The 20,608-nt window shown below is 43.6% G+C and overlaps 1 protein-coding gene across 2 annotated transcripts in view; it reads left to right on the top strand.

Moving 5' to 3' along the window:
• sh3bp1 (SH3-domain binding protein 1) overlaps window positions 1-20,608 on the top strand; it is a 29,163-nt gene that overhangs the window by 2,475 nt on the left and 6,080 nt on the right. The window contains exons 2-10 of one of the 2 annotated variants that reach the window (XM_067429134.1): window positions 231-333; window positions 497-579; window positions 10,351-10,393; window positions 10,534-10,638; window positions 11,280-11,356; window positions 11,507-11,618; window positions 11,706-11,782; window positions 11,944-12,031; window positions 16,274-16,342. In XM_067429134.1, coding sequence (XP_067285235.1) covers window positions 325-333; window positions 497-579; window positions 10,351-10,393; window positions 10,534-10,638; window positions 11,280-11,356; window positions 11,507-11,618; window positions 11,706-11,782; window positions 11,944-12,031; window positions 16,274-16,342 — 663 coding nt within the window. In that variant the 5' untranslated portion in view covers window positions 231-324. The remainder of the gene's footprint in view (window positions 1-230; window positions 334-496; window positions 580-10,350; window positions 10,394-10,533; window positions 10,639-11,279; window positions 11,357-11,506; window positions 11,619-11,705; window positions 11,783-11,943; window positions 12,032-16,273; window positions 16,343-20,608) is intronic. The other variant, XM_067429135.1, reaches the window with a different exon arrangement.

Raw genomic sequence — 20,608 nt, 5'->3', positions numbered from 1 at the left:
GTTCGATTTTTTTTACTTCAACCAATGTTATTTAAAGTACACTGTAACAAAATGTTACAGTGTACAGATATATATATATATATATATATATATATATATATATATATATATATATATATATATATATACACATTTTGTTACAGTGTACTTTAAATAACATTGGTTGAAGTAAAAAAAATCGAACTAAATTTTGTTTGTGATTATTAATGTTGTTTTTTGTTCTTATATAGCAAATGAAGGTTGTGCAAATCTACTTAAGTGCTCTCTGTGGCCAAAGAGGACTTCATGACTTTCACAGCATGAGATGAAATTGTCTTTCCTCTTATGCATTTGGTAACTTCCTCTTTCTCTGAGTCGATGAGGTGTGTGCACAAATGTGAAACAGTCGAGTTGAGACTGTTGCTGACACGAGTCTTAATGACATGCCTGTTTACTGAGTTCAGAGAGCAATATTTTCCACCAAATGAAACTAATATATCTCTTGATCTGCGCTTAGGAACAAGTACTTGAAGGCGTCAGATTCTTCACAATCATGCTAAAGCAGTTTAACATCTTAAAGCAGTTTGGAAATGGGGGGAAGTAAGTACTTTCATTTGCTGATTTCAGACTGTTTGTGGTGTTGTATGTGACAGTGTTACAGGAATATTTCTACATGTGATTAAGTCGTGACTGTCGTACGCAGTAGTCTTGCTTACCTTTTGTAGCAAATCAAAATAAATAAAAAGTGATCAATAGCTGTTTTATTTCTCCTAACATGACTCATTTGTGGTGTAAGATAGTCTGAAATGAAGAAGGCAGCTTGTAGTAGACTTTTGGGAATCTGATAACAGTACAGTTGTTCATGAGTTGATATTTTTATAACTTTAGCACGTTTTATTTTCTGACATTGTCATTGACTGCTTACTTTATTTCAGTCTGAGTCTTGTTTCAATTGTTCAAGCCTGAGGAAATAGCGAGGGTTGACTGCAAAAACAAAATGTCACGCAAACAATGAGTGCCAATATTATGTTCTTGAATTCATTGACATTTGCGCTCTCGTGTACATAGCTTAAAGTATGTTTTTTTGAGAAGATATCGCACACACAAGTATTATTATACAGTGCCCTAATCACTTGATGATGATTAGGTGATTGTTGAAGGCAATGAATAAAAATATATCAGTTTTTTGTTGCAGAGGGTGGAGAGCACATCTGCAGGTTGCACAGAACAAGATGCTAGCTTTGCAACCCCCCCCCCCCCCCCCGCCTTATTTGACGTTAACAGGATATTAATAAACTTCTTAACCCCAGACTCAAAGCAGAGACAATACCTTGCTGATAAAACTGTTTGTGTGACCTTTGAATCTGAAAATGTATACCACGAACAGCATGCGCTTGTTGAGCTCCTATGAAACAAACAGACTACAATACATAATAGAAATAAAGACAGCGATAATGTTTTATAATATTATAATGTAATTATAAATATAATTATATAATGTTTGTAATAATGTTGAAATATTTGATGTACACGTGTTCAAAGGTTTGTAAGAAGTGTGTAAGGATGATTTATTTACAAGTTATAATGTTATAAGATTTATATTTTAAATTAATGCTATGTGTCACGGTTTCAAAAATTGAGCAGAATTGGTAATAACAAGAAAAAATGTTTCTTGAGCACTTAATCAGCATATTAAAATGACTTCTAAAGGATTATGACATGATGAAGACTGGATTAAATGCTGCTGAGAATTTCTGCTTAAGCATTCTGTTTCTACTGTATTATACTGTATAAATAAGATTAATAAGACTCACAAGTATACAGACACGCGCAATATGATTGTCTGATGCAATCGCAGTGCCAACTGGTCCCCCCTCAGTGACATGAAAATGTTTTTGTTCTTGGATGCTTTTAGCACACATACATAGGCAATGAAATATGCTTCCATGATGATTTTTAAGGATACAAATGGCGAGGTAGTTTGTGTATCTACTCATTATACATGCATGCTGAACAATAGATTGTGGTTAAAAGCTTAAAAGCAAGAGTAAAATGGTTTGCGCTTCAGCTTTCAGTCCACTTCCCCATACCCACTTTGGCCTCTTTTCTACAGTGGCTTTGGCTCTCTAATTTTAGTATTAGCTGCTGTACGGTAAATGGTTTGTTTCATCCGCAACTTTTGCTTGGAAAAAGTATTGAGAATTCAGAATTTAAAGCGCCTCTATTTTGCTATTTTAAAGGTTCCTACCTTTGTTTTGGAGTTCTGCTTCAACAGGTTCACATGCAAGGTCAAAAAAACACTTTCATTTTCTCATAATATACATTGCACATCAGCAATCCTTTCTCAAACAACACGTCTGAAGATTTAGGCTGTGTTTGAAATTGCACCCTCATTCATTGTTCCCTACATTAATCCACTATGGCATTTTATAAGCATTTTTTTGGACACTGAGTGTGCTGCTTTTGCATAGTTTGTGTTTGCTGTTTAATAATCATTGAAACTTAGAAAACTGGCAGCCCTTGATAATGTCCACTATGGGTTCTGACTCCAAATGGCTGTCCCCTCAAATAGTGCCCTATTTAAGGATATAAATTGTCGATTTCACAGCTCCAATCTCTCTAAACCCCTCCTTTCCAAGTGCTACTCTTCTCTGATTGGTCAGACGGCCCAGTTGTGATTAGTCTACTGCACGTGTCGGAAACTAAACACCCTTTACCATACTGAACATCAGTAGGCTTCCTCAGTCCTTAGCGATTGTACACACCATATCAATTTGAGTGCATGTCTGATGATGAAACATTGAAAAAACTAGTTATCCAACCCCAACCTCCATCACAAGGACGTCTTGAGCAGGATGTCTCTCAGTGATATGCTACTCATTTTGAGGTACATTATGAGTTGTTGCAGCTGTATTTCCTTACCATCAGTATTAAGTGTATGTCCATCAATAAAGCCATGTGTGTATTTTTAATTTATTGAGGTCCACATGCGAGAACTGTTAGCCTAGATGCACATTAGCGGCAGCAAATCTAATCTGCCACGTGAGTGTGTAGTCTAGCAACTCTCAAAAGACTTCTGAGCTGGAAAAACCTAATTCTGGTCAGGCCAATCACATCGTGTATAGAGTCAGTGGGCGGGGCTTAACATAATGATGGCAGAGTTGCGAAGGGTCCACCTGATACTTGTAAACAAAGAAGCTGGCGAATGGCAGTCTTTCGAATCGGCTTTGGCCGCGAGTCTGGAAGACTTGGAGTTGAGCTTTTTTTTGTTGAGGAAAGAACAAATAACGGCACTGAAGTCATTCTTAAGAAGGGAAGATGTGTTCGGAGTTTTGCCGACCGGTTACGGTAAAAGTTTAATCTGTCAACTAGCTCTGCTTCACGTTGCTCTGGTTGGTGTAGCGCTATCCTATCGCGTGCAGAGGGAGTTTGAAAGACAACCGTTTATCGCGCCCCTCGGATTGAGCCCTGTCGATGGTGAGTTCTATGGCTTGTCAGGCTAGAGAACTTTAACAGCACATACTTTAGCTGAGCACGTGAATGACTGATGTAACATTAAAGTTTGTAAAACAATAGGTTACTATCGTAACCCCGGTTCTCTGAAACATCGAGTGGAGAGATCCACCTATGGGAAGGGCATCCGTACCTGACCTCTGCAGAAGCATCCAATTGCACCAAGTCTGACAAGACAGGCAGGAGCGCGCAGCCAATGCCCAGTAAGGCCCCACCCCTTACCAGCGGGCATATATGGGCTGCATACGCTACTGTACATCAGTAAGTATATTCGCTTCTCGTGCGGTAAGCGGGGCAACGCTGGTGGATCTCTCCACTCGATGTTTCAGAGAACCGGGGTTACGATAGTAACCTATTGTTCTCTTTCATCATCTCGTTTCGAGATCCACCTATGGGAGAGACATGGACAGCTCCCCGATTGCCCAATACACTCACAGTGAGGTCCTGTTAGCCAGAAAAAGACGGTCACCCCGAGGGGCGGTGCACGACGCGTCTCATAATCATGAACTCGCCACACCGACGCAACCGCGTAACTGCGGTGTGAAGCAGGACATGAAACATAGGCTATGTGTGTCACACATAAGGAAGGCAGGGTTAGGAAGACCCCACCCCCAAGACCGAATGTGCTACTGAGGTTCTGGTGACATCCAGCCTGTAGTAACGCACAAACGTATGGGGAGAAGCCCAACTGGCCGCAGAACAGATATCCTGCAGTGATACTCCCCTGAACAGAGCCCAAGAGGCGGCCAAGCCCCTCGTGGAATGAGCTCTGATGTTCCCTGGGGGTTGCACTCCCTTTGATTCATATGCCAAGATTATAGCGTCCACAAGCCAATGTGAGAGGCGTTGTTTAGACAGGGGATCCCCTTTGCGAGGAGGAGCCCATGAAACGAAGAGTTGGTCACTCTTCCGGAACGCGCTGGTCCTAGACACATACGTTTGTAACGCACGGACTGGACACAGGGCATTTAGCCTCTGATCCTCCGCGGAGGAAAAGGGCGGAGGGTGAAAAGCGGATAGCTCCAACACCTCCGATGTGAACGCAGGGAAACATTTCGGCATGAATGCTGGATTAGGCTTGAGGAAAACCTTATCTCCACCCAGAGAGAAATTGATGCACGAGGGGTGGACCGAGAGTGCATGTAACTCACTGACACGTTTGGCTGACGCCAAGGCCAAGAGCAAGGCTGTTTTGAAGGACAGCAACTTAAGGGGAATATTCCCCAGAGGCTCAAAAGGGAATTGAGACAGAGCTTCCAGCACCATGGAGAGGTCCCATTCAGGGATCGTTCTCCTAATGACTGGCAAGGAGCGACGGGCGCCCTTCATAAATCTGCGGATTAGAGAATGCTGCCCAACCGTTGAGCCCTCAAAACCCACATGACAAGCAGAGATAGCTGCCAGATAGACCTTAATAGTGGAAAAAGACCTGCCCTTATCCATAAGGTCTTGGAGGAAACACAAGATATCAGCGACTGAGCACTGATATGACGTGAGACCCCGCCCATCACACCACTCATCGAACACCTGCCACTTACAGCCATACAAGGACCGTGTAGAAACGGCCCTGGCATTCTGTATAGTAGCCACCACGCGCGGGGGAAGCCCTAACGCGCTTAGGTTCGTCCTCTCACGGGCCAAGCCCAGAGAGCTACCCTGTCCGGGTGTGGGTGATAAATCTCCCCGTTCGCTTAAGACAATAGGTCTGTGCGGAGGGGGAGGCACCACGGCTGGGCATACAACAGAGGGATTATCTCTGCCAGCCACGGCGCTTTGGGCCACCTGGGTGCTATCAGGATGAGAGAAAACCCCCCCTCTCTCGCCCTGGCCAGTGTGAGAATTATCAGGCACAGGGGAGGAAAGGCATACAGCAGCACTCTGGGCCACGGGTGGGCCAGTGTGTCCACCTCGAGGGGCGCGTCCAAGTCCTTTAGCGAGAAGAACATAGGACAATGGCTGTTTTCGCGCGAGGCGAACAGATCTACGGGCGCCCGTAGTCTCATCCATATCATGTCTACTATCTGAGGGTGGAGGTGCCAATCTCCGAAGAGCGGGTTCCCCCTCGATAGAAGATCCGCGCCTCTGTTCAGAATTCCCGGAACATGAGTCGCGCGTAACGACAGGAAAACTCGCCCGCTCCATACCAAACGCTTGTAAGCTAGGGCATGAAGCTTCGGCGAGCGCGCGCCGCCTTGACGATTGATAGCCACTGTCGTGGTATCGTCGCAGCGTACGAGCACATGATGTCCCTGCAGACGAGGCAGAAAATGATTCAGAGCCTTCTAATTGGTTAGAAGCTCTAAATAATCTATGTGCTCTGAACGTAGTTTGCTCGGCCGCAAACCGTTCACAGTTCTGCCCTCCTGGGTGGCACCCCAGCCTGTTAGGGACGCGTCCGTCGTCACGACTTTCCGCAACATGACAGTCCCCAGAGGGGTACCCTGTGCGTAAAAGTCCGCGCTCTTCCAGTGGCACAGAGCTGCAGCGCAGGTGCGCGTCACTGTTACAGAGCGGCAAAGATCGTGTAACGGGCTGAAATGTAGTGACAAAACCCATTTCATGAACGCCCTCATCCTCAGGGGTCCTAGTGGCAAAAACTGGATAGCTAAAGCCATAAGACCCTGTAGCCTGGGACATGTGCGATATCGCACCCTCGCCCCCTCTCTGAACTGTGACAGACAGTTCGTCAGAGAGAGAACGCGCTCCTGAGAGAGACGCGCTCGCATGGAGACTGAGTTCAGCTCCATGCCCTGGAAGATCACCCTCTGACTGGGTGTAAAGCTGCTCTTGTTCACATTCACCCTGAAGTCCAGAGATCGGGTGTGCGCGAGCACACGGGAGGTGTCCTGCAACACCTTTTCCCACGAATCGGCTATGATGAGCCAATCGCATATGTATGTCAGGATCCGTAGACCAGACATTCTTAGGGGAGTGAAGCCCGCTTCCACACGCAAACAGAAAGTTCGGGGGCTTAATTTTTGCCCGAACGGAAGCACCGTGAGTTCGTAACAAATGCCTTGATAGGCGAAACGAAGAAACTTCCGGTGTGGTGGATAAATGCTTATGTGGAGAAAAGCATCTCTCAGATCGACCGATGTGAACCAGTCGTTCCGTTTCATGACACGGGCGAGCGAACCAAGGGTTAACATTATGAATCTGTATTTCCTCAAATGTTTGTTCAACACCCTGGGGTCCAGAATAGGACGGAGGGAACCGTCCTTCTTTGTGACCAGGAAATAACGGGAAAAGAAACCCTGGTTTATCAGATTGTGGGGAACCACCTGAATCGCACCTTTGTTTAGAAGAGAGGAGATTTCCTCCTTCAGGACGTGGGCCGTGCTTTCCTCTGTGTGAGAAAAGAGAACGCTGCTGAAACGTGGATGTTTCATAGCAATCTGCAGACGATAGCCCTGTAATATCATGCGTAATACAGTAAGCCAGGCTGACACACAGCTCGTGTGAATGCTCGTCCAGGCCGTGCTGGCTTCGAGCATGCCTAGCTGGCTTATTTGTGATGCAATGGCGCCCTCTAGTGGAGAAACTAGGGACGACACGTGCAGGTTCACCATTACGAGAGAAAGGGTATTTCCCTACATTGAGAGGGTATCTCGCTGTGACGAATTCATTTGATTCGTTAGATTTATTGTGTTTCTGTGTGTGTTGTGTTTTCTGGGAAACACTGGGGCCGAAGCCTTTATTATTTGGGTGAGGGGAACACAGTATGTGCGGTGTGGTTACACTGCTTTTGAACTTTTCCTCACGACAATCCCCTTGAACAGGGGGGAACACACATCGTCCACTAAACATATGGGCTGGGCAGCCACGGGAGGGGGACACCCTACAGCATGAACCTTCCGTCCTTTGGACAGGGGTTCTGGGGCAGGGAGAAAGCCCAGAAAACTTCTTTCGAGGCTTTTCCTTGACCTGATTAAAATTACGTCCCGGGACCGGGGGGTTAGGCACACGCACAGGGGGCGCCTGGCGTGGGACCGTCTTCCTGGGAAGATACAATATGAAGGCCTCGTGCTCCTTCTTGTCGTTGCATCGTTGTTGCATCATAGCAACTGCGGGGCCAAAGAGAGCCCGGCCGGGCTCTACCGGGGCGCCTGCGATACGTTTCTTTTCACTATCCGGGAGACCAGACAGGTTGAGCCAGAGCGAGCGCTCTCCTACCACGGAAAGCGCCATAGAGCGCCCGCAGGTTTGGACGACCTGACGAGCATTACGGAGAACGAGGTCGTTAACCGTGATGATCTCCTTCCACAGTGCAGGAGAGGGAGAAGATCCCTTATCTAACTGCTGGCCCAGATCGTCCAGGATCTCCGCTTGGTAAGCGGAAAGGAGGGAGGAGACATTCAGAGTCCTAACAGCCAAGGCCGAGGATTTATAAACGGCCTGGTGCACCGAGGCAGAAAAACGGTCCATCCTGTTAGGAAGGACCGGCTTCGGGGGGGCGGGCAGCCCTCCCTGGACTGGGTTGAGGTGTCTGGCAATGGAGGGCTCAATGGCAGGCGGTTCGCCCATGCCGCGAGCCGCCATATCTTTAACCTCCAGCCCCGCGAGACCGTGTTTAAGATCGAGCGGGTCGTTCCAGTAGTGCCTCATGTGCTTAGCGCACGCTGGAAGAACGGGAAAGAGTTCTTTCCTCGGGCCGGGGGGGGCTCCCAACACTTTACCGTCATAAATATCCCTCTCCTGGTCGGTGGCGCTCTGTGGAGCCGGCCATTTAATGTTGAGACGAGCGGCCGCTCGTTCACACACATCCAGGAGGATGGATTCAGGCAAGGCCGCGGGGGCGCTAGCCTGGGGAATAACAGAGGGCGGGATGGCCTCCTCGTCCTCCGAAATTCCAAGAAGGCCCGCGTCGTCGTAATCACCGGACCCGGCAAGATCGTCGGCGAGCGGGAGGTTACCCGTGAAGATGTCCTCTTCGGGGAACTCAGGATTGGGCTGGTCAGCCAAAACAAGAGCCGTCGCGCCCCGGGAGGTCCCCGGTAGCGCGCTATCGTCACCGTGTTCCATATCCGAGTACGACAAGTCGAGCTCGCCACACTGAGTAGCGGCAACTTTAAGGCGGTGTCGCAGGAGTTTCTTAGGCAGTACCAGGCAGTAACTGCAGTTCTCCGGGTTCTCTATTGCCTCCTCTGCGTGCTTGAGGCCCAAGCAGACCACACAGAAAGGGTGAAAATCCTTAGCGGCGATAAGAGACCCACACGCGGCCGGGCAGGCCCGTAATAGGCTAGACACAGAAGGAGAAGACTGAGAGAGCGACATACCCGCGAAAAACTCAGAAAGGTCCGTGGCGGCAGCCGTGGAACAGGAAGACGGACGAGAGCGCGAGCGGCTCCGAATGCAGACACAGAATGTGGCAGAATAGAACTGTCACGCCCGGTGGAGGCTGATCTGGCGATATTTCCTCCTGCAGACAATAAGTGAGCAGCGCAAATCTAACCGAACTGTGTCAGTGCAGAGATCGCGAGAAGCGAATGTCAACTGATGTACAGTAGCGTATGCAGCCCATATATGCCCGCTGGTAAGGGGTGGGGCCTTACTGGGCATTGGCTGCGCGCTCCTGCCTGTCTTGTCAGACTTGGTGCAATTGGATGCTTCTGCAGAGGTCAGGTACGGATGCCCTTCCCATAGGTGGATCTCGAAACGAGATGATGAAAGAGAACAAATTCTTGTTCCCTGCTTTATAATTTATTAAAGTAGTAAGATGACAATTTGGGCGGCAGTGGCTCAGTGGTTCATGTAGGCTGACATCGCCGTCGGTGTATGAATGGGTGAATGAGAGGCAAAAATGTAAAGCGCTTTTGATAAAAGCGCTATATAAATGCAGTCCATTTACAATCTGCGCTAATGGACACAATTTTAGCTGATTAGCAGAACTACTTCTGTTAGCCGGAGATCTACACAATATAAAACACAAAGCTACGTATTTTGAACACCTGGTAGAATATATATATACTGTAGATGGTGTTCCCACTTTATTTGGAACAACTTGCTCCTCTGAACCACAACCTGTAAGTATAATTAATTATCGATGTATATATATACACATCGATAATTAATTATTATCGATATATACATCGATAATTAATTATACTTACAGGTTGTGATTCAGAGGAGCAAGTTGTTCCAAATAAAGTGGGAACACCAGCTACAGTATGTGAGGACGGGTCAAAGTAGATGTAATTCGTGGGCAGCCAATGAAGGCTGCATTATACAAATTTGTCACTTTGTTATGTAGCCTATATAGGTTATGGAAGTGAGACTGGGATTACTGACGACTTGTTTTGAAAACTAAGAATCTTTTCCAGATGCACTACATTAGTCATGTGACATATCAGTGTCAATTTCATCACTTCACAGCCATTTTCCTGTGGCCTCGTGGGATAGTGTCCATTGGATGTACATTTAAGCATCTGGTATCACCTGGGTACTTTTGTGCATTGTTTACTATGAATAATTTCTGACACGCTACTCTTTTCACATACTGTTGGCCAACTAAGGGTGTAAGTATATTCATATGCAGCCACTGTCTTTATGAGTCAGCCATTGAATCATTCATTCAACCAGTTCACTCAAAAATATTGATTCATTCAGGAACTAAACAGTCTTTATGAGCAAGTCATTGAATTATTGAGCCAGTTTGTTCACTCAAATTCTACTATGGTTTAGTTTGGAACTGTTTTTACAATTTACTCAGTATTAAATTATTGTTTAAAGAATGTATTGCTTATAATTAAGCAAGATTACATTTGCAATAATGCTGAATATTAGTGCACCTGCTGCCTACTAGAGGTTGCCATCTGTATTGTGCAAGTAATGTTTAAGGTAGTTGTTTCTGTTTTGTAGGTCACAGGATGCCACTGACCTTCTCTCAGAGGATCTGGTTTTGGTGAGGCCTTTCCACCACTATTACACCTTAACTATTAAATCTGCATAAGCCACAGCTGTTGAGATGCCTTCATACACACCTTGTAAACAGAATTTGAATACAGGGCCCTGTAAATGAATGCTCCATCTGGTTGCTTTAAGGTGGAACAACGTGTGGAGCCAGCCAAGAAAGCTGCTCAGATCATTTATAAGAAGTTGGTAGGCTGCCTGCAGAGTCAGCAGGGACTGGACTCAGAGAGACGGATGGTAAGCTGACCTCGCTATTCAATCATGTGGTTTGTAAGTGTGTTGGCAAAGATTTGGAAGCAGTTTAAGCAGTTGCTGGATATGAAAAGTGAGTAACGTTCACAGAGACAAATGAAACTGTGATATGATGAAATGCTGTTGCTGTGAAAATCATCTATAGACCACCATCACAGTGGATGACGGTGGGATTTCTTCCAAGAGTCTATTTTGGGCTACCATTTTGTGAATATAATCCCAATTTGCTCTAGAAGTGATAGAGTCCCTGCATCAGTCTTCTGAGGTTTTCGTTTTGTCTATGTGTAGATAATTATGTCTGGACAAAAAGTTTGGGATATGCTTCAAACATGTGGCTGCTGCTCAGAAGTGCAAAATGCAGGCTTTCATTTTCTTATTCTTCAAAAACATTCTTAATTTTCTTTCTCTTTGTAAAATAGTCTTCAGTGTGGAATTGTTTCTCTGATTTTTGCTTTTTATTCTTCCTCCTTTGCATTTTGTTTTGGGCCATGAAACTACACAATTAGGTTACATTTTTGCCTCAGCTGTGTAAACTAATAGTTCTAAAGCAGAACTAAAAACGTGACATTTAATACTTCCTGATTTCCTCACTCATTTTGCTCATTCATAGTTTTCATTATTTACAGAAAAAGCTACCCCTCATGATGCTGTCTGTTAGTATGGCTGAGAGTTTTAAAGATTTTGATGGTGAATCCTCTATAAGGTGAGTATTTACTTTAAATAAATACCTATCATGATACTGATGTAAATGTTGATTTACAGGCATAATTAAGAGTGAGTGGCAATGTAGCACAGTTGCCCTGGAAATACACCATTTACAGTCTGTTTCTAAGCACACCTAACCTTTCTGCAGAAAAGTTCTGGAAATGTGCTGCTTCATGCAAAATTTCCTGGCACGAACTCTGGCTGACTTTGAGATGAAGATGGAGAAAGAAGTTCTCGTGCCTCTGAATAAGCTCAGTGAGGTAGATTTTTCTTACAACCAAACCATATGAACTGACACAAACAGCATTCATGGCCTATTCATCATGACTGATATATAATCTATACAGGAGGACCTGCCAGAGATCTTGAAAAACAAGAAACAGTTTGCTAAACTTACAACAGACTGGAATAATGCTCGCGTCAGGTGGGTTTTTTTCTCTCTAAATAATGACCACAGTGTGTCTCAAGATTTTCTTTTTTTAACCTAAATCACAACTTCATATCTTTGCAATCCTCTTTCATGAAGATATAATTGTGTCATGAACAGTTATGCAATGTGTCCCCTACATGCGCTCTCACTTTTAGATCTCAGACCAGCACAGGCCCACAGGCTAAGCAGGACGGACTAAGAGAGGATGTAGAGGAGGCCTGGAAGAGACTGGAGTCTATCAAGGTAAATATAGTTAAAGTTTGTTTCTTCACTGGTTCTAGACTTATCATGCTACCGTGGCCAATTTAACATCTATCTAGTTCAGTCATGAAACTATGGCACTGGTTCTGTACATGCAATCTGCTAGCAATCACATAATTTACTACATAACACAATCTGGCTGTTTCTGCAGCAGTGACCTTGCTTGCTCAACATATAAATGGTCTACTTCAGTGTTCGCTGCATGCTGTTCCTGCATTTCACTGTTAAGCCTAGTTCACACTGCCCGATTTTTGCCCCGATTTTGAGTCGCCGGCAGGTTTTGTGAAATCACCGACAAATGCCCGAGATCACAGGCAAATCGGTGCTCGTGCACGCGAGTGACAATCACGCAGTGTGAATAATCAAAGACGCGATCAGAGAGAATCGCCGACGAGTCGCCGACGCCGCTGAGATATTTGGCATGTTAAATATCTGGACCTGTCAGCGATTCAAACAACTGCTGTGTGAACTGCGTTCTGACTGAAAATTACACCGACAGCCAATGAGAGAGTGAGATACAGGGCAGCAGGAGGTTCAGGTAGGAGTTATAGAGCAGATTTTCAGTATTTTAATAGATATATTTACAATTCTATCAAACAGAAACAAAGGCCAAACATTTGCACATCCAGCCACAGCAGCAGCACATTACAAAATTGTTTATTTACCTCAAACTGTCTTTGCAGAACACAATCCTGGCTCGCTCTGTCTCTCCAACAATTTCTTCCGCCATAATCTTTTTTCTTTTTCTCCACAAATCAGCGCACATACAATTTGAAGCAAACTTTGCGCAGTTTATCATTTTTAATAACAATTCCAAGTCTCGCGCGAGAACTCTGGTCGCACAGACGCACGTGTGATCTCGCGTTGTTTACTTGTCACATGATCGCACGTGTAATTGGGAAACATAGTTTGGCCACCGGAGAGAGAGAGTTGTCGGCGATTCTTCCTCTTGTTCAGTCATGCAGTGTGAACTCCTCTGTCGTCAAACCATCGTGCAGTGTGAACACAGCAGTGACTGAATGATACCCCAGATAGTCATGCAGTGTGAAAAGAGCAGTGACCCGACGAGTTTGAAAATCGTGCAGTCTGAACTAGGCTTTAGAGGTCCTCTTAAACCCTCCATCTCCCCCAGCTCCACCTGTCTAAAACTGCTACGGGATTTATACACTCACCTAAAGGATTATTAGGAACACCTGTTCAATTTCTCATTACTGTAATTATCTAATCAACCAATCAGATGGAAGTTGCTTCAGTGCATTTAGGGGTGTGGTCCTGGTCAAGACAATCTCCTGAACTCCAAACTGAATGTCAGAATGGGAAAGAAAGGTGATTTAAGCATTTTCACAGTGGCATGGATGTTTGTGCCAGAGGGGCCGGTCTGAGTACAACAGCAGACGACCCCACCGGGTACCACTCATCTCCACTACAAATAGGAAAAAGGCTACAATTTGCACAAGCTCACCAAAATTGGACAGTTGAAGACTGGGAAAATGTTGCCTGGTCTGATGAGTTTTGATTTCTGTTGAGACATTCAGATGGTAGAGTAAGAATTTGGCGTAAACAGAATGAGAACATGGATCCATCATGCCTTGTTACCATTGGTTTATGCCCCTTAGTGCCAGTTGGGCATTGTTTAAATGCCACAGCCTACCTAAGCATTTTTTCATCCCTTTATGACCACCATGTACCAATCCTCTGATGGCTACTTCCAGCAGGATAATGCACCATGTCACAAAGCTTGAAGGTCACAAAGCTCAAAGTTCATGGTTTCTTGAACATTACAATAAGTTGACTGTACTAAAATGGCCCCCACAATCACCAGAACTCAACCCAATAGAGCATCTTTGGGATGTGGTGGAACGGGAGCTTCGTGCTCTGGATGTGCATCTCACAAATCTCCATCAACTGCAAGATGCGATCCTATCAATATGGGCCAACATTTCTAAAGAATGCTTTCAGCACCTTGTTGAATCAATGCTATGTAGAATTAAGGCAGTCCTGAAGGTGAAAGGGGGTCAAACACAGTATTAGTATGGTGTTCCTAATAATCCTTTAGGTGAGTGTATATGCCTATTACGGGTGTAACAGTAATTATATTCATCCCGAACCATCACGGTATGGACTAAGGTTGGGGGATGTCTACAAAATTGGCATCAGACGATGTCTACAGTGAAACATTGCGATGGACAATGACATTGGAAGGTTGCATTTGAGTGCTAAGCTCCGTTAATGTGACTCACACCTGGAGAAAGAGAGCGCGCACGGACCTGAACAGGCTTGAATGAAGCACGTTCGGCTTTAAATAAAACGATATAGCGCTGAAATATAATTACCACAAACGATCCTGAGTGCTTGTAGTGTGATCCACACTGCTGTTTTGACGCGCTGCTCACTTCAACTAAAAACAGGAAAATGGTGCTACCGTTCTGTCTCGCGGTCTGGATGGAAACATGCCGGGGTCCGGACACGGTCTGCCATTTTAATATCATTGGTTTAGTTTGTATAAAACATCTAGTAGCCTATAATTTGTTGGCTGTTTTTTGCACAATAAAATCTTTAGTGTTCAAATTGTGTTCATTGAACTGTTCTAAACGTAATTTGAATTTCGCTCAACATTATGTCTATCGGCCCAACCCTAGTATGGACGTCACAGTATTGATGTCACAGTATTGACGTCACGGTTCATACAGTCAAATGATGAATACGGCCAGTCACAGGCGATCCATACTTCAACCCAGGAGGCGGTGGGCGTGGTCATGCAACACTTTTTGCTAACCACAACAACACATGTTTAGTCAGGGGGGACTAAATATTGCTGGTTGGAAGAGATTGTAATTTGCATTACTGTCTGTTCAGAATAAAAAGAAATCCACCATTGTGGATTTGTTGCTTTTCCCGGTAACACTTTACTTAAGGGTCCAATTTTCACTATTAACTAGTATTGGTATGCATATCACTAGGCTATTGGCGGTTTATTAGTACTTATAAAGCACATATTAATTCCTTATTCTGCATTGTTCTTGCATGACCTTGTTCTACATCTCTTAATAAAAAGCATCTTTTTTTTTAGGAAAAAGTCATATTAATAGAGAGATTTGGTGATAATTTAAACTAAAGTGTTACCATTTTTCCTAGTGCACCAAAACCCAAAAATCAAAACCGGGGTACGTATCGTGACTTCTGTGTACCGTTACACCACTTGCCTATACAGCAGCCAGCTTATCTTCCATGCTCACACCATTTCTGTGTATCAACATTAGGCCTACATTATAGAGTATCAAATCTAGTCCATCAAAACTTAATACATTTACAATGTCATGTATATTAACATCAAATGTTTCAGTGTGTGTTCATGATTGGACTATATTTTTACTATTCTAATTTTAATCATCTACTTTTAGACCGCTGATCTCAACTCTGAACAATGAAACATGATATCTTCTAGCCTTGGCTGCTTTTACAAATGGTTATAATAACATCGAATTTGACTAGCAACTGAAACTTTAACATCGTTTGTGTCAAACTCTACCTGGAGGGCCGCCGTGCTGTAGCTCCAACTAGCCCCCAAACACCTGACTGGAAGTTTAGTGATCCTAAAAACATTAACTGTGTTCAAAATCGCCCCACATACCCCCATTCACTATTCCCTGCATTACTCCTCTTAATGTAGTCCAATATAGAAGTGAATGAAAACGAGTGAGTGAATTCGGACACTTGCGGTGCGCCGTAAGGGCTGACGCTTTAACATAGTTTGTTCTTGCTCTAATAATCCTTATCTAGGACCAATGAAAAGCTTATCTTAAACCTGCCATGAAACTAGCATATAGGAACCTTAATTAAACTATTTAATTATCAATTTAAAAAGTATACCTGTATACGCTGTAGGCTACCCACATTGAAGCTTCGGTTTGGAAAATTAATGTATGGATGATTAGCTGCAGGCGCCATTTTCTGGTGAGACACGGGAATTAATTAGGCACAACCCTCACAGTACATTATAGGTATTCACACACACACACACACACACACACACACACACATGGTGGGGATATGAAAAAAAATGTGGGGAAAAAAGTCAGCTAAACGATCCTTTTGGGTTTGCTAAGATGATATGAAATGTGTTTTCTGTTTCTCATAGGAATTGTGTAACTTTCTCAAGCCTCAATCCTTTCAAGGAATGCACAGGAAAGAAATCAATTAACCTATACAATTTCTTTCTCTCAGGATCAGTACTCTGCAGACCTCTATCATTTTGCCACTAAAGAGGATGAGTATGCCAGCTACTTCATCCGTGTGAGTACATGTCCTTACCTCCACAGGCCCATTGTATCCCTTTTAATCAATAACAAAATAGAATTGAATGAAAAAGAAGACTGAGTTATCATTACCTTTTTTAAACCTTATTTTTATATTCCACCCTAACAGCTTCACCAAACAGCTTATCCTCTGTAGGATTATGAGTTATTTATTTATTTAGCTTGCCCCTTTTATGTTGTTCTCTTTTTTAACTGTATTTGTCTAGCATTTTGTGTTCTTTGTATTATACCCTGCCTGGCCCAAAAAAAAAAAAGCCGCTGTTTGTATTTAAATTGGCAAATGCTTAAGAGTTAGTGATTGGATCATTATTGCAGTGATTTGTATGTTTCTAGCATGTTGTGTGTTTGGCAACAGTTCTTCTAACTCTAATTGATGAAGTGTGTAGCTTTTCATTCCTTAAATAACCATGCAGTAAGACACATAATGGCCGAATTCCAGGATGACAATGTAGTGAATTAGCTCAGAGGGGAAATATTAATAAAAAAAATTCATAACTCATTATGATTTTTCATTATGATTAATTATGAATGTTTGTTATTAATATTAATTATTACTTCTTTCTAAGAAAATGATATTTTCATGGCCACAGAACAATAATTCTTCCATTGTATTTACATAAGTGCTTAGAGCACCTAACAAGATCGATCATTGAAGTGACAATTTGTTTGCAGCAGGGAGTCAGAACCAAACATATATTGTGCACAAACTTTAATAAATAAATCATGGACAAGATTAAACAGACAAAGACAAGCTCCTTTGTCTGAACAAAGGGGTTTACAGTTTTACTAACTACACAGCAATTTGAAATTCGTAAGTTACTTGCATCTAGCCAAATGAGCTTGTTGTCATTGATGGTTCCTCCCAGGTTTTAGACTTTTTCCATAACTTCATCGATCTGTTCTGACCCAGTTCTTTCAAAACTCTGACTTTGCCTCTTACCATGTATATGATTTCTGTCTGTATGTTTTCTGCTGTTTAATATTGTCCGTGATTTAGTTATTAAAGTTTGTGCACAATATATGTTTGGTTCTGACTCCCTGCTGCAAACAAATTGTCACTTAAATGATCGATCTTGTTATGCGCTCTAAGCGCTTATGTAAATAGAAAGGAAGAATTACTGTAGAAGAGCATCCAAAGTGAAATCGCAGGAGAAAGTCTTGATTGTTAAGTTTGAAGGTGTTGCGATCAATTTCTTCTGTGTTGACTGAAGAAGAAATTATGAGCTTGCATGGTGTTTTTGACCCTATTGAGGAAGTTTGGGCCTGCTGGCCCATGGGCGTGTGGTGGCATCAGGTTTCATGTCTCTCACACACACGCAGGTTCTGTGTGTGTAGGTTCACCATACTTGGTGGTTGTCGGGCGGAAGCCCACAGGCACAGTGTGTCATAGGTGCGAGGGAGAAGAAGAGCACGTGGATCTGAATGTCTCTCTCTTAAGAGTCTCAGAGAAAACCCACTCTTGATGGTCGTGTTGCCCAATGGGATTGATGGGATTTCCCAGCGGGAAATTCCTGTGTGGAATCTTTGTTTCAAGCAAGATTCAATGGGGCTATGCCCATATATACTCCAATTAATGCAAAAAACACGCACTGCCTGCTATGAGGAAGTGACATACATGTAAGTGTTAGTCATGAAGTGAGCATAAATTTGATAGGAGACACAACATATACAGGTCCTTCTAAAAAAAATTGTATATTGTGATAAAGTTCATTATTTTCCATAATGTAATGATAAAAATTCAACTTTCATATATTTTAGATTCATTGCACACCAACTGAAATATTTCAGGTCTTTTATTGTTTTAATACTGATGATTTTGGCATACAGCTCATGAAAACCCAAAATTCCTATCTCAAAAAATTAGCATATCATGAAAAGGTTCTCTAAACGAGCTATTAACCTAATCATCTGAATCAACTAATTAACTCTAAACACCTGCAAAAGATTCCTGAGGCTTTTAAAAACTCCCAGCCTGGTTCATTACTCAAAACCGCAATCATGGGTAAAGCCTAGTTCACACTGCCCGATTTTTGCCCCGATTTTGAGTCGCCGACAGGTTTTGTGAAATCGCCGACAAATGCCCGAGATCACAGGCAAATCGGTGCTCGTGCACGCGAGTGACAATCACGCAGTATGAATTATCAAAGACGCGATCAGAGAGAATCGCCGACGAGTCGCCGACGCCGGTGAGATATTTGGCATGTTAAATATCTGGACCTGTCAGCGATTCAAACAACTGCTGTGTGAACTGCGTTCTGACTGAAAATTACACCGACAGCCAATGAGAGAGTGAGATACAGGGCCGCAGGAGGTTCAGGGAGGAGTTATAAAGCAGAATTTCAGTATTTTAATAGATATATTTACAATTCTATCAAACAGAAACAAAGGCCAAACATTTGCACATCCAGCCACAGCAGCAGCACATTAAATAATTATTTATTTACCTCAAAATGTCTTTGCAGAACAAAATCCTGGCTCCCTCTGTCTCTCCAACAATTTCTTCCGCCATAATCTTTTTTCTTTTTCTCCACAAATCAGCGCACATACAATTTGAAGCAAACTTTGTGCAGTTTATCATTTTTAATAACAATTCCAAGTCTCGCGCGAGAACTCCGGTCTGACGCACGTGTGATCTCGCGTTGTTTACTTGTCACATCGCACGTGTGTTTGGGAAACGTAGTTTGCACACCGGAGAGCGGGAGAGTTGTCGGCGATTCTTCCTCTTGTTCAGTCATGCAGTGTGAACTCCTCTGTCGTCAAACCATCGTGCAGTGTGAACACAGCAGTGACTGAATGATACCCCAGATAGTCATGCAGTGTGAATAGAGCAGTGACCCGACGAGTTTGAAAATCGTGCAGTCTGAACTAGGCTTAAGACTGCCGACCTGACTGCTGTCCAGAAGGCCATCATTGACACCCTCAAGCGAGAGGGTAAGACACAGAAAGAAATTTCTGAACGAATAGGCTGTTCCCAGAGTGCTGTATCAAGGCACCTCAGTGGGAAGTCTGTGGGAAGGAAAAAGTGTGGCAAAAAATGCTGCACAATGAGAAGAGGTGACCGGACCCTGAGGAAGATTGTGGAGAAGGACCGATTCCAGACCTTGGGGGACCTGCGGAAGCAGTGGACTGAGTCTGGAGTAGAAACATCCAGAGCCACCGTGCACAGGCGTGTGCAAGAAATGGGCTACAGGTGCCGAATTCCCCAGTTCAAGCCACTTTTGGGCTACAGAGAAGCAGCACTGGACTGCTGGACTGTCAATCAAGGTGCCAGAGTCTGGAGGAAGACTGGGAAGAAGGAAATGCCAAAATGCCTGAAGTCCAGTGTCAAGTACCCACAGTCAGTGATGGTCTGGGGTGCCATGTCAGCTGCTGGTGTTGGTCCACTGTGTTTTATCAAGGGCAGGGTCAATGCAGCTCGCTATCAGGAGATTTTGGAGCACTTCATGCTTCCATCTGCTGAAAAGCTTTATGGAGATGAAGATTTTGTTTTTCAGCACGACCTGGCACCTGCTCACAGTGCCAAAACCACTGGTAAATGGTTTACTGTGCTCAATTGGCCTGCCAACTCTCCTGACCTGAACCCCATAGAGAATCTGTGGGATATTGTGAAGAGAAAGTTGAGAGACGCAAGACCCAACACTCTGGATGAGCTTAAGGCCGCTATCGAAGCATCCTGGGCCTCCATAACACCTCAGCAGTGCCACAGGCTGATCGCCTCCATGCCACGCAGCATTGAAGCAGTCATTTCTGCAAAAGGATTCCCGACCAAGTATTGAGTGCATAACTGAACATAATTATTTGAAGGTTGACTTTTTTTGTATTAAAAACACTTTTCTTTTATTGGTCGGATGAAATATGCTAATTTTTTGAGAATTTTGGGTTTTCATGAGCTGTATGCCAAAATCATCAGTATTAAAACAATAAAAGACCTGACATATTTCAGTTGGTGTGCAATGAATTTCAAATATATGAAAGTTTAATTTTTATCATTACATTATGGAAAATAATGAACTTTATCACAATATGCAAATTTTTTGAGAAGGACCTGTATAAGCAGATGTTTTACAGGCTTTGTGTCTTATCAATGCCTTTCCATGTGGCCACATTTTTTAGGGCCATAAAACGTCTTATCATTTGGTATCCAGGGTAACTGAGGACCTTTCTCTGTTGTGTTGGGGGAAGATCTGATACTACGCAAAAAGCATTTTGCACAACATATTTGTTTAATGCAACAGGCGATTAT

Source organism: Pseudorasbora parva, chromosome 21, assembly GCF_024679245.1.
Source record: "Pseudorasbora parva isolate DD20220531a chromosome 21, ASM2467924v1, whole genome shotgun sequence".
In the NCBI taxonomy this organism is placed as follows: Eukaryota; Metazoa; Chordata; class Actinopteri; order Cypriniformes; family Gobionidae; genus Pseudorasbora; species Pseudorasbora parva.
Note: the sequence above shows the minus strand (reverse complement) of the source record. Positions and strands in the feature narration are given on the sequence as shown.